The 12,938-nt window shown below is 39.8% G+C and overlaps 3 protein-coding genes across 3 annotated transcripts in view; all 3 read left to right on the top strand.

Moving 5' to 3' along the window:
- Positions 1 to 3,844, top strand: part of Ken (zinc finger and BTB domain-containing ken and barbie protein) — a 35,749-nt gene extending 31,905 nt beyond the window's left edge. Inside the window, exon 6 of the mRNA XM_076783651.1 lies at positions 30 to 3,844. Coding sequence (XP_076639766.1) covers positions 30 to 491 — 462 coding nt within the window. The 3' untranslated portion in view covers positions 492 to 3,844. The remainder of the gene's footprint in view (positions 1 to 29) is intronic.
- A 1,384-nt stretch (positions 3,845 to 5,228) lies between these two features.
- LOC143349122 (apolipoprotein D-like) lies at positions 5,229 to 7,693 on the top strand. The gene is made up of 4 exons (XM_076780101.1): positions 5,229 to 5,909; positions 6,246 to 6,376; positions 6,591 to 6,831; positions 7,071 to 7,693. Exons 1-4 carry the CDS (start codon positions 5,796 to 5,798, stop codon positions 7,515 to 7,517), a joined length of 933 nt encoding a protein of 310 aa, XP_076636216.1. The 5' UTR covers positions 5,229 to 5,795; the 3' UTR covers positions 7,518 to 7,693.
- A 1,365-nt stretch (positions 7,694 to 9,058) lies between these two features.
- On the top strand, positions 9,059 to 11,843 carry LOC143349820 (apolipoprotein D-like). The gene is made up of 5 exons (XM_076781380.1): positions 9,059 to 9,140; positions 10,306 to 10,428; positions 10,873 to 11,003; positions 11,122 to 11,301; positions 11,377 to 11,843. The coding sequence occupies exons 2-5, from the start codon at positions 10,315 to 10,317 to the stop codon at positions 11,519 to 11,521; spliced, it is 570 nt and encodes a 189-aa protein (XP_076637495.1). The 5' UTR covers positions 9,059 to 9,140; positions 10,306 to 10,314; the 3' UTR covers positions 11,522 to 11,843.
- Positions 11,844 to 12,938: the final 1,095 nt, after the last annotated feature.

Here is a 12,938-nt window from a genome sequence, read left to right as displayed (position 1 = left end):
TAAATTTGAATAAATTTTGCGGTTTGCAGCAGGACAGGTCGGTGACGCCACCAGGAGCGTCTCACAGGCCACCGAGCGCGGACCCGGCGTCGGCGACGGGATTGGAGCCACCGTGGGGCTCTTGGGCCCTGCCCCCAGCGAGGGCCCCACCGCCCCCACCGACGGACGACCCGCCGAAATCTACCCCCGTTCGCGAGTACCGGTGCAGTTATTGTGGCAAACAGTTCGGGATGTCTTGGAACTTGAAGACTCATCTGCGAGTGCACACTGGCGAGAAACCGTTCGCGTGTAGACTTTGTGTCGCCATGTTCAAGCAAAAGGCCCACCTGCTGAAGCACCTCTGCTCGGTTCACAGAGGCGTCATAGCCGCCCCCGACAATACGTTCACCTGTTGCTTCTGCTCGTTGAGTTTCGATAGTCTGCAAGAGCTCATCAGGCATCTGTCGGGACCGCACAACAATTTGCTGCTCAGCAAAAATCTCCACGACTAGCGACAAGGTTAAGGCCCAACCGGTGCTCGAAGCGAAACTCCGCGAATCCTCTACGGGGGGGATCGGAAAGTACGAGTACCTTCTCAAAATTTTATTTTCTTTTTTCTTTTTTTTTTTATCGCGACGCGAACCACTCATAGTATTTGCGCGCTCGATCCAGCATTTCTTTGTACCGCTTTTTAATAGAAAATTAATGGATCTGGACGATGATCTCGAGACGCCCAGGGCCACTCGCGAACAGCTGTCTCCAATTATTTTCATTAATTCCCACGGCATACATCCCGAGAACTGTTTTAGTGTCTCGAGAGATGTCGTACCCTCGACGATTTTGAAAATCTTTGGAGGAAGCGCGCGTCGATCGTTGTTTCTTCGCGAAGAGAAAAAGGAAACGCGATTTTCGAATTGTACGGATTTAACGAGAAACCAAAACAGCGTTTTTCTTTCGGAAGAAACAGCAGACACGCACACGGGGGCACCGGAAGAGCCTTTAACGGAAGCGTTCTGTCGTTCTCGCTACTCTTCGGGTACGCGACAATCAACTACCAGTTTATTATAATAAGCGATGACCAGTAATTCTGACCAAATAACATATTTCCGCCAATCGACGTAAGTCGGAAGTGTGTCGGGTATGTTGACGGTCTTCTCATCAGGAATCGTTAAGGAAGCCGAAAACGAGAATACAAAAAAAAATGTGTGGAAGGCGGCGAGAGTCAATTATTGTCGCGAATGATAATTGCGTAAACGCACCATTTTTCTCGTTGCGTCTTGCTTTCACCGAAACGAAAAAAAAGAAAAAGCTCTTTTTTTTTAGCGCTTTCGTTCGCGTCACGTGACACTCTCAGCAAGACGTCTCGTTTACCTCAGCGCGCGCAGAATAAATCTCACATGTAAATAACGTTAACGTTAGTAGTAGGGAAAAAAACAAAAGCGGACGGATAACAATTTATTTATTTTACACTTTGCAAAGGGACCAACCGATTTTCCACCGATTTCTGTCTTAGGTAGATCTTAGGTGTCCTGCCCGCCAATCGCCTCGAACAAATTCGCTCGTCGAGAGCTGAACGGTGTCGAAAAAAAATTCACGCATGGGAAGAATTTTCGTATTCGAAGGCCAAGGAAACGGGAACTAAAAGACATTGGCGTTCTCCTCTATCCTACGAAGAGGAACATTATCGACGTGACGCAAACGATCGATAGAACAAACGTTAATAATGTTCTTCCGCGTACGGATCCCTCGTCTTCCACTTAATCGTCCTCAGTTCTTCCTTCACCATGCCCATATTCCTCCTCTCGTGTGTTTTCTCTTTATCATTTCTTTCCATCGTAGACATCTTTGGTATCTCAGCGACACGAGTGCCTTGTCAAATGGGTCCAAATTGGTCGATTGGGCAGTGATTTCATGTGTTCATAGGCTTAAGATACGTACACGTGTAAGATGACGATACGAGCTCGCTTAGGAATTGAAGGAAACGTTAATTAATTCACGTAGAAAGGTTTTAAATATCACTCGAATTAATCCAAGTTTTGTTAGGATCTTTAAGTAGTAGCTTTTATTTCTCTAATTCCTTTTTTCCGTTGGCGCAGGACGTCATAATCATTTTTTCTTTTTTTTTTTTTTTTTTTTTATAGGTAGGTATTATTACCTAAGGTGCCTTGAAGAAGGGCCTCGACCTCTCTTTACCTCCTTGTCCGCGCGAAAATCTCGAGCACGAAACGAGCGGCCGTTTGCAAACGATATTGTATCGACTCGACGTACGTTCGTACCATGGGGTTTCCAAACTCAGTAGTTGCGTATTAAGAATGCAGGCGTCGCTAGTGTACCGCGTTCCTCCTAGGGCTTTTCTCTCGGAAACCTTACTGTACCTCCACTAATCACCGTAAATATGAAATTACCAAATCAGCGTACCAAAACGTACGTTCGAAAGAAACGCGGTAGGACCTCGATGACTGCAGGCGAACTGGAAAATTCGTACAAGTATCAAGATTCGTGCAATTACCGAGGCAATAACGAGGTGTTCGCGTGCAAGTATCGAGGTTCGATCGCGACGGAATTTCGATGGAACGCCCTCTTTTTGTTCTCGCGACGAAATCCCTCGAAGCGACGATGGCTTCGCGGAACGTTCGATAACGCGGAAAGGAGCGTAAGAAGGGGTTAGAGGGGTGGTGTGCGCTCTCGTTAAGCCAGACAAAAACGGCCAGCACAAAACAGTGAACGCAATGTGATACTAAATGATAATAAAGATAAAGTAATTATTGTTTAGCGTGCGACGCCTCGGCGCATGGCACAAGCGCAATCCGCGGCTACGACAGTGAAAAGGAACGAGTCTCTCGACCGTGGTTTGCAATACGCCCGACAGACGATCCCTTTTCATCTGCGAGTCGCCTAAATAATTGTTAGTAACCAACGTTTCGTCGTTTCTCTTTTCAACCCCTTTTTCTCCTAGAAACCCTCCTCCAAAACCCCCTTGTCCCCTCTTCTCGAGACGTAAGTGCACTAGGGTTACGTATACAGATTATTTTACCGTTCATTAGTTACGTTACCGTGTATGCATACGCGCGCATACGCACACACAGACACACGTACACCGACACGAACACCCACACTGTATACGCACACGCTCGCGTCCAGATGTCCAAAATGGACACCTCGTCCTTCTCGGGCGTAGCGAATTACTTGTAAAAATAAATGATTTTAGATCGATTCGATGGTTCATTCTCGTCACTCCCAACCGATCGGAGATAAATGTATTGCGGAGGGAAGGAAAGATCGGTCCCTGTCGTCTTGCAAACAAATCGAGACCGCCAATATTTCGTTTGGAGAGGGGGCGTCACTTTGTTCAAATGGATTTTTAATTACACGGCTGGCGACTCGAGCTGAGAAAAGATATAAACAACGATGGGGGAGGAGGCGTTTCGCAAGTATCGCTAACGCGAATCAATGCAAGATTTCGCTTGGTTACAGAACCTTACGAAGGCTGAATAAAACGACCGGAACCTACCAGGTCTAATTTTTCTTCCTCCCTGCAATACATCGACACGAGCACAGAGTATTGTTCGGATACGAGTAAAATATTTATGGCGACAAATATGGGAAACCTCGACGAGGGTTGTCGATTTTTGGCTAGTTTGATCGCTTTCGATTTCAAGGTTCGCGAGGTTCGCAAAATTATCTGTTTTTCGTTGTCCCTCCCTTAGTTATTTCCTCGAATTATCGTCGTTTACGTTTGTTCTGCCCCTTTGGACATCTGGTCAGAGTTTCGTAGATTTTAAGCAACTTCCGAGCGGAAACTGTTTTCCGCGTGCTTTCTTAGTGTTCATAGGTTTACAAGAAATAAATTAATTCAGACGACAAACGTGTAAGAGGAGATAAACGAGCGATGACAATCTGGCTCGCATCAATATCCTTTCCCGTTTCCTGACAAAGTCAATTCATTCGTAATTATCAACGATCGAGGCTCGTGCATCTCGTTCGCTATTCGGTACGTGAAAGTAGTGCACGTTTACGGATTGATACTATTACTATTATGGAATTTGATCTTTTAAACATCACCAAAATAAATAGTAAGAAAATTTTTAAAGTACAAAGAGTTGATAAATTGTACGAATATAGAGTCAAAATTTGGAAGAGCAGTTTTTGGATATGGTCAAATACCGCACGAAACGACCAAAGGACAAAATAACAAGGAATTTCTATCGAATGATTATGTAAATTGAACGTAGCGGTTCCTCGTTTACGGTTCGAAAGAAATGTCGGATAAGTATTCGACTCGAAACTAACGGTTCGATGACTTTAACGATTTCGTACAAAAAAAGAACTCGTCGAGGGGCCCGTTACCGATACTGCTTAAGGTGTATGCTAAGCACTTTGGCAATAGTATCGATTGCATAATTGCAACGTGGTAAGTAATGGTTCCTGTTTTGCATCGCGGAGAACTCTGATACCTATTCCGTTTCTGAACATAAATACGGACGGTAAGGTCGAGGTTGTGAAAACCGACTTCATGAATGGCCGCAAGAAGAGGAACGACGCCATCAAAGGTGTAAGTTTCGTAATCCGTGCATTCCCAGATGATCGTAACTATCTACTTGTTCAAACTTATGGTCAAAAGCATAAAATGTTATGTCTATCTTTGTTTTTCCTTTGTTATTAAAGCCAAAGTAGACCAATTTAGTGGGTTCAGTTAACACTAGAACTATCAACAGTTATGGTGTATTTATTTGTACTAACGAAATTAAAATGTTTATTCATTCTCATATAGAAAACTACGGTTTTTCAAAAATCTAGTCGAGTAAATTGTTTAGAATTTTTATTGCAAATTACGAATGGGCCATTTTGATAAATAATTGTAGTGCTTAAGGATAAAATCTATGTAGAATAAAGAGGAATTATACCAAGTGAGAGTCGAAATAAAAAGTGGTAGTGGGAGTTAGCTGTTAGTAACTCTTGGCGCGTATGTACGAGCATTTGTAAAGTACAAATACGTGATTAGTGTGTAATTATCATTAACACTCGGCCAGCCAGGCTGGATCAAAGTGACCCAACATTGGCACGCTGCTCTGGGAGGCTTGCGTTTGCCAAGATTGCAATTGAAAATCGACGAGTATTTTCACTTGCAATTAATTCTTCGATTACAACATACTTCAATTGCAGCTAGATTTTAAACGTTGCTCCAAATAGTGTTCACGTAGAATGATCCGATTCGAATAAAACTTGATCCCCGGATAACAAAATGTGCTCGTAAAGAAAATTTACAAATTTAACTCGATTGTGAGAGATTCTTAACTGTCCGAAAGTGGAAATGAAAGAAAATAATCCACGAATGCTAGCTTTTGGGATCACGGTCAAGGCAAGGAAATTTTCGAACGAGGGATCGCGCAACCTGTGACCTCGTGCAGTTCCAGAGTCGTGGCGAGCCCGTTACAATTGCCATATATATTCAGGAAATCTTGGCGTTCCATCAAATTGGCTGACACCGATCCGCCAACCGAGGGGATTCGTCTTCGCTGACCAAAAGTACCGTTCGTCGAGGAATTGCATAATGGAGCTTGCGTTCGCCTGTTTCAAGACGAGTGGTCGCGGCTACCACCTTTCTTGAACTTTGTTTGCCAAGAAGTCTCGACGGTAACATTGACCAATGACCATCGTCTGTTGACCAGATTCTCGGGCCACGGAGAGTACCGTAAGAATACTCACGTGTAGGTAAAACAGAGGGGAGTAGTGGCCGGTCAACGCTCCTTCGCTCCCCGGTTAATGTATATAAGACAAGAGGTTCGAACGATGCCAACGACAGATCCACAGAAGACATGATCGGAAAAATTGTTTTGGTTCTATCGACTTTGGCGTTGGCCAGGGCCCAGATACCCAGTCTGGGCTTCTGTCCCGACTACGTGCCCATGGCGAACTTCGACATGAACAAGGTAAATAGAACAGTGACTTTGCCCAACGAAAGTCTAAATTCGTTCGAAACGTTCGGTACCGAATTACTCGTGTTTTAAAAATTTTCTAGTTTCTATCGATCGTCTATTGAAGTAATTTCTTCCATTTTGTACTAGGTTTAAACAAATATTTATACAAATATAAAGTACTATTATTTCTTACTATATACTAAAAGCATTGAGGCACTCGTATAGTATATGATAAGAAATAATAGTACTTTATATTTGTATAAGTTTTGCAAGCATTCTGGTCACACCTAAAAGTAATCATTGTTCTCTTTGATCATTGTTTAATCATTGTTCTCGTTTGTGTTGCAGTTTTTGGGTGTCTGGTACGAAACTGAAAGGTACTTCCAGCTCACAGAGGTGGTGTCGCGATGCGTTATGGCAAATTACACAGTGGGTACCGACGGTAAATTCCACGTCAGCAATCAAGTTACGAATAGATTGTGAGTACCGTTAAAAAATTCAGTGTAAATACCAAACGAGGATTCGTACATAAAAAGTCAATTATTATTATTACATTCCTGATCTCCAATCGTATACAACTCTAAGATTGAAAAGCTTGCCATTTATACTGTACAAAATTTTTCTCCCACGTAAAATTTCTGTGTTTCGAATAATAGCCCGCAGATCGTAACCCATGATTAATTTGACATTTAGCACTGGCATCAAGAGGGTAGTGGAGGGTGAAATCAAGAAAGCTCCTTCGAAAGCCGAGGAAGGTAAACTGGTCGTGAAGTACACGATACCATTGACGCCAGAGACGAAATATTCCGTGCTCGAAACCGATTATGACACCTATGCAGTTCTGTGGAGTTGTTCTGGTATTGGACCTTTCCACACGCAGAACGCTTGGGTCATGACGAGAGAAAGGCTGGCTCCAGGAACGGTCGTGCAAAAGGTTATTTTTTTTACCACAACTTCTTATCTAAACTATCACTTTCCTACGAAGTAACATTCGAAGTTTATTCGTAGTACAGAAATATCTATAAAACGTTCAAACTTCCCTAATCCTAAATTTATACAAACTCAACGCGTCACTCAGAGTTACATCCCCATAGAATCAAGACAAAATTATTCTCCTCTTTATTCCCACTTAAAATAATATTCAAATTGTAAAACAATGTTTCCCTCGATCAGGCGTACGCCGTTTTGGACAAATACAAGATCTCCAGGACGTTCTTCGTGAAAACCGATCAAGACGACTGTGCTCATTTGGACGTGTCGCCATCGAAACCGGCGGAAACGAAACCTCAGGAGGCGAGTGTCTCGGAGGAAACTGAGGAAAGTAATACCGGAAACGTGAGAACAGCTATAGTGCCGGACGCTCCACAAGTGATCAGCGAAATAAAGAACGTCAAAGACGACAAGGAGATAACCAAGAACGTCCTGTCGGTCGAGAAAACGAAGAAACCGTCGATTAACACCGTTCCCGAACGAATCATGGAGGTGGCCGACGCCATGAAAGAGGATATGCCCGAGAAAAGCACAACGATCGTCGAGGAGAAGAAATCAAACGAGTCTAAGGAAAAAGAGAATGCTGACGAAGCTATAAAATCAATTGCACAAACGGAAAATACCGCATGAAAACAGCGTTTAAAAATTGATTTTTCCTCGATAGACGCGTAGATGGTGGTTAGTTTGACGACTTCGGGCTCGTAGCGGTTTTCTCGAGAAAACCAGTCTCGCCAGAATGTTATTGTTCATTAGTCATTGTTCCTTCCGGGTATTATCACTTTCATTAGTTTATGGGCGGAACGGGTAATTGCTTATCTTTAATCATGTACAAATGCGAAAAGAAAAGAAAAGTTGAATAAATTGTTACGTAAAATGTTACTGAGAAATCTTATTTTGTTTACCCCTCTCCTTTAAAATTACTCCTTTAAGAATTGTACGCGGAATTATGAAAATTTTAGGAGATAACAAATGTCGTAAGAATAATATACTCTACGATTAAAATGAACTAACATTTATATTCGACAATTATTAAACTCTAATATTTATATATGCAAGATGCGACAATAAAGTTTCAAAATTAGCGATAGTCTAAATCTTGTCGAGTTTGGTACAAGTAATAACAATTACTTTTATCGAGTTGTTTATATACATAAATCAACAGTATACTTTCGTGACTTAATTTTGATAGATCGTCATAGTTTCAAGATGGAATAGAAAATAAGTATCAAATTCTAATTTCAAACTACTTGCAACAGCCACAGAAACTTTCGAAATGGTTGGAAAGCGCGTACGAAGACGAATACATTGTCAATTACAGCTATTCTTTTGAGTGGTAATTTCGAACCGATTCAAAGAAGACTACGGTACAGTGAAAAGAGAAATCGGAGTCTGCTGCATTCTTATAACTGATTTAGGCCAAAATAGGTGTTACACTAACTAAATACCCACTTTATTTACCGAAGATTAGAAACCATCTTGAAAGGAAAATTTTCACGTGTTCTAAATAGCGTACAGAACAAACAATTTGGAAGAAGTTCTCAAACTTTATATAAAAAATATACGAATATCAAAGAATAAAATATAACAGTTATCTGACGTGTTTTTTATCACCACAATTTCTTCTAACGCACTATTATAAACTGTACTCCGTATAATATACTATCCATACAAATTTTCGTTAATATATTGCATCTTTGTGTGAAGTTATACCCCTCAAGAAGAAGAAACAAAACAAATACATTTTCGATCCACTATGGATGTTGAAGAATCGATCAACGGAGATTTGATATTTTTCTGAATGGTAACTTCTTTGTATAAAGTTATACCTCTTCCCAAAAAAAAACAAAGAATGTAATATTTTTGATCCACCGTGGATGTTAAAGAATCAGTATTTCTCCGAGTGTTAGATCAACGATGCTTCTATCTATAAAGTTATACCCAAAAGGAAACAAAGAGTGAATAAAGTGGACGTTAAAGAATCGGTCGCCGGAGAATTGGTCAATGGTACATTTGGATCGCGGACCTGGGTTTTTTGAACTTGGGACGTACCGTTAGTGACCCACTAACTGACAGAAATTTTTCGAACGCATCCAGTCAGCCTTCAAGAGTTCGTCCGCGTAAGTGGACGGCGTAAGGAACGGGAAGAGGCCAGTCACCGGCGAACAGTTCATCGCGCGAGAAGTGTAACAGTCAACCCCGACGACCAGTTCCTCGAATCGACAACTATTCGTGTGTACAACAATTATCAATTCGGTACGTGTTGCGTAGGGGTATCGAAACGATTCGTGATCTTCGTGGTCTCCACTTCCTAACGACGATTACAAAGTTTGCGATCTCGTGACACGCGCGTTCGTTTCGAGTGAAACGTCGATGCTCCTATTCAAATTTGACACTGGGGAAGAAAACATTGTCCAGAAAATGGGACGAACGCGCAGTGTACTTCAATTTTTTTTTCGATCGTCTTGGATGCCCTTGTTTCCATAGGAGAAAGTATGAGAGAAATAAGTAGCTTGATTCGAAAGAGCAACGTACTCGCGAGAATGAAATTTTTCTAGGTTACCGGTCTCTTAGAAATTTCAAGGTCGTTTAAGGTTTCTTCTTTAATGGAAACTTGTAACGTAATGTGCACGATTTTATAAAAAATTTTAGATTTAAGGTGTGTTTGAATTTTCACTTCTCGCGTTATTTATGTTTGACAGAATATTTGACTTGGAGAGTTTAGAATATTTTTGTTAAAATATTAGAATTTAACTGGCCTTGTAGAAAATTTAGAAAAATTTCGTTTAATTCTTCAGATTTTCTCTCGATTAAAAAAGAAAAACAAGATAGTATGTTCTTTTGCCATGATATAAAAGTTTATTTTAATCGAGAAAACTCGTTATACAACTTTTAATTGCATAATGAAAAAGTGCTAATAAAACTGAATCCAGTATGGACTAACGCAACGCGGATATTATTCAGTTTTATATTAATAATCTACGATATAGGTAGGAAAATTGTCGTTGCGACAAAGTCATCTTCGTTAGTAATAAATATTCTTTCCAACGTGTTATCATTCTGAATTTGTTGCGCCCAGATATAGAAATAACGGTAACTATGCAAGCAATACCTGTATCATAACTGCGTCGCTAAAAGAGCTTCGACCACTCAAAGTTAACTGTTCTTTTGAAATGTGATTCGTTCGAACTGAGACCGTAATTTGTCTGCCGAGATACATTTGCAACCATTATGCGTAAAAAATCACGCTGCAAATTTATGTACAATATTCATTTGCACACTAATAACGTAAAATAATTTGTAGCCACTGATATAGTTTACTAACAAATAATTAAAAATGTAGAATTTTTGGATGAATAACGAATTATTAATTCATATTTTGATCGCTCGGAACAAATAAAATTTGTTATTTTATTTACAGAAAAAAAGGATGATGTTGCGGGTGTGTCTAATTCTAATAATCGCGAGCGTGGCAGTGGCACAGGTGCCATTTTTGGGTGCGTGTCCAAACTTAGAAACAATGCCGGATTTCGATCTAAACAGGGTACGTATAACAAAACCAAAAATGGACAATATTTTTATCTGAATACAAATATTTGACCTTATGAACTTATTACTCATCTTCGAGATAGCGAGAAATGTTAGAAATTGGAATGGATTTTTTCAGCCTTTCTCTGTGTTATTGACTTACTTATGAGTTAATGCAACCGTCAATTAGAAAGTTGTCCTCGATGTGACAGTGATATACATTCGACGTAATGAGAAGCACATAAATTGTTCGAGTTGCGCGAAAGTTCATTCCAGTTTTATCGAATCACATGTCAAATAATTTTCTATTATTCTACTATCAAAGATATTTTATCAATAATTATCGTTTTTATTTCTGAGCTAATATCGAATAATCGTTTCGAAAAAAGCACCCAAATTTGTCTCTAACAAAATTGCTCTAGAATTTAAGTAATCATAGTTGCCTTACCGTATTTTCCAGTATATAGGGAAATGGTACGAAGCGGAGAGGTATTTCGCTCTTTTCGAATTTGGTGGAAAATGCGTGACTGCCAATTACAGCCAAGGTGAAAACGGATCGGTAAAAATTTTGAACAAGCAAATATCTGCCCTGTAAGTATGATTCGTGTATGTTCTATGGCCCTCGACAGTTTTCGCAACGTTCCAAAATTTCGAAATGAAATTTAAACTACTAGAAAAAATATAACTAAAATCCTTGGTATTTATTCAGGACGGGAGTATCTTCGAGCATCGAAGGTATCGGAAGAGTGATTGGCAGGAACGAGGATCCTAAATTGATCGTGACATTTCCATCCCTACCACTGCCTATAGACGCGCCATATTGGATCCTCGACACTGATTACAAATCCTACGCTGTGGTGTGGAGTTGTTCAAACTTTGGTGTATTCAGGTGAACATACTACATCGTTTGGTCACTCGATAAATGAGTCATAATTACGTTATAAATATTGTGTGAATGTTTTAGCGTGCGAAACGCATGGATCCTGACGAGAGAACCGAAACCGCCAGTTTCAGTTTTGGAGAAAGCTTATCAAGTGATCGATAAAAATAACATAAGCAGAGCGTACTTCATTCGCACGGACCAGAAGAATTGTCCGGAAGGAAATTAAACAAAATGTTAAAAAGTATCGCGGAGCTTGTTGTAAAATAAGTTAACGGCATTTCCTAGGCTAATATTTTCTTTTTAATCATAAATCATAATGAACACCCAATTCATTTTGTGATCGTACATAGTTAACGTTCTCTTGCTATTAATAATAAGTCGTATTTATTTTGTGCGTTTAATAACGCACGAGCAACACGTAATTCGCTTTATCGTGCATTGGTAAAGTCGTCTGATCTATAAAGATTTTTATCTGCTCTATTTATCTTGTCACCTGCTTTTGTTAATGAATTCGCGAAACTATTGCTAAATGATTCTCCGTTTAGATAGAAAAAATTAAAAACTATTATAGGTTTTACATACTGGGCACTACAAAAGATAATGTGACGATTATTTTTATATTTTGTTACTTTTTATTGTTACATTTACTATACTTATTTATTTATTTATTTATTTATTACGCAATGTAATTAGACTGAGCTGTAATAAAATGTACGATAATAAAGTGCTATTTATTGAAATAAACTGGAAGAACGAGTTAGTCACTCGCAACGTTACCAACAGACTATAGAAAGAGATCATAGCGCTTATCATGGTAGGAAATGATATTACAGGAATTCTTTTGTTTTTTAATGGAAAATTTAGTTCTCAGAAGTAAGTCACGCTCAATGAAAATGAAATTAAATTATAACGCTATTAACTATAACGCAACACTATTTTATAATATAGAAATTCTAAACGCGATTTATAACAATAAAACCAACCGCGAATGGTGATTATTCGTAACACTACTCTGAATAGCAAACGCGAAAAATAATAATTCGCAACGCTAAGAGCAAACGCGATTAATATATTCACAACTCTATGAATATATAATGAAAAAAGTTATTAACATATTGACTGCCACGTATAAATAAGTTTCACATGAAAAGTATAAATACATCGGTCACAAAAGACCTTTATTAATAGAGGGTGGTTTTAATCATTGATTCGTGCGATACGAAATCTTAACAAATATTAAAATAACTTTTTACAAGAATACCAATCGCTGTATGTAAACTCCATACAGAGTATGTACTCGACGATGGTGTGAATTAAACAATTATAAATAAAACTTAGCATTGTTTAACATTCCAACGCAATAGTTTAAACAATTCTTAACAATATGTGGTATATGAATAATGAAAGGGCCCATCAGTATGCGTAAATAATAATTTTTCGCGAAATAATTTGTCCATCGGACGCGTAAAGATGGCTGACGCACGCTGTGCTCTCCCCACTCCTCCGCCACTACATTAAAGGCTCATGCGGAGACTTACGTGTCTCATTCTCGCGGGGGGGTCCAAGGGTGGCGGACTGGCTCGGTGGGTATCCCGGGATCATCCTAGAGGACCAGGAGGACCAGGGGGACCAGGAGGACCAGG

Source organism: Colletes latitarsis, chromosome 2 (assembly GCF_051014445.1).
Source record: "Colletes latitarsis isolate SP2378_abdomen chromosome 2, iyColLati1, whole genome shotgun sequence".
In the NCBI taxonomy this organism is placed as follows: Eukaryota; Metazoa; Arthropoda; class Insecta; order Hymenoptera; family Colletidae; genus Colletes; species Colletes latitarsis.
This window is presented reverse-complemented; position numbering and strand designations above follow the sequence as displayed.

What these genes read in the sequence shown, in the direction of transcription:
- LOC143349122 (XM_076780101.1), top strand. Translation starts at nt 5,796, where the DNA reads ATGATCGGAAAAATTGTTTTGGTTCTATCGACTTTGGCGTTGGCCAGG. An exon ending in AATCAAGTTACGAATAGATT is followed by an intron (nt 6,377 to 6,590) that starts GTGAGTACCGTT and finishes TTTGACATTTAG; the next exon opens with CACTGGCATCAAGAGGGTAG. An exon ending in CAGGAACGGTCGTGCAAAAG is followed by an intron (nt 6,832 to 7,070) that starts GTTATTTTTTTT and finishes TCCCTCGATCAG; the next exon opens with GCGTACGCCGTTTTGGACAA.
- LOC143349820 (XM_076781380.1), top strand. Translation starts at nt 10,315, where the DNA reads ATGATGTTGCGGGTGTGTCTAATTCTAATAATCGCGAGCGTGGCAGTG. An exon ending in CGGATTTCGATCTAAACAGG is followed by an intron (nt 10,429 to 10,872) that starts GTACGTATAACA and finishes CGTATTTTCCAG; the next exon opens with TATATAGGGAAATGGTACGA. An exon ending in AACAAGCAAATATCTGCCCT is followed by an intron (nt 11,004 to 11,121) that starts GTAAGTATGATT and finishes GTATTTATTCAG; the next exon opens with GACGGGAGTATCTTCGAGCA.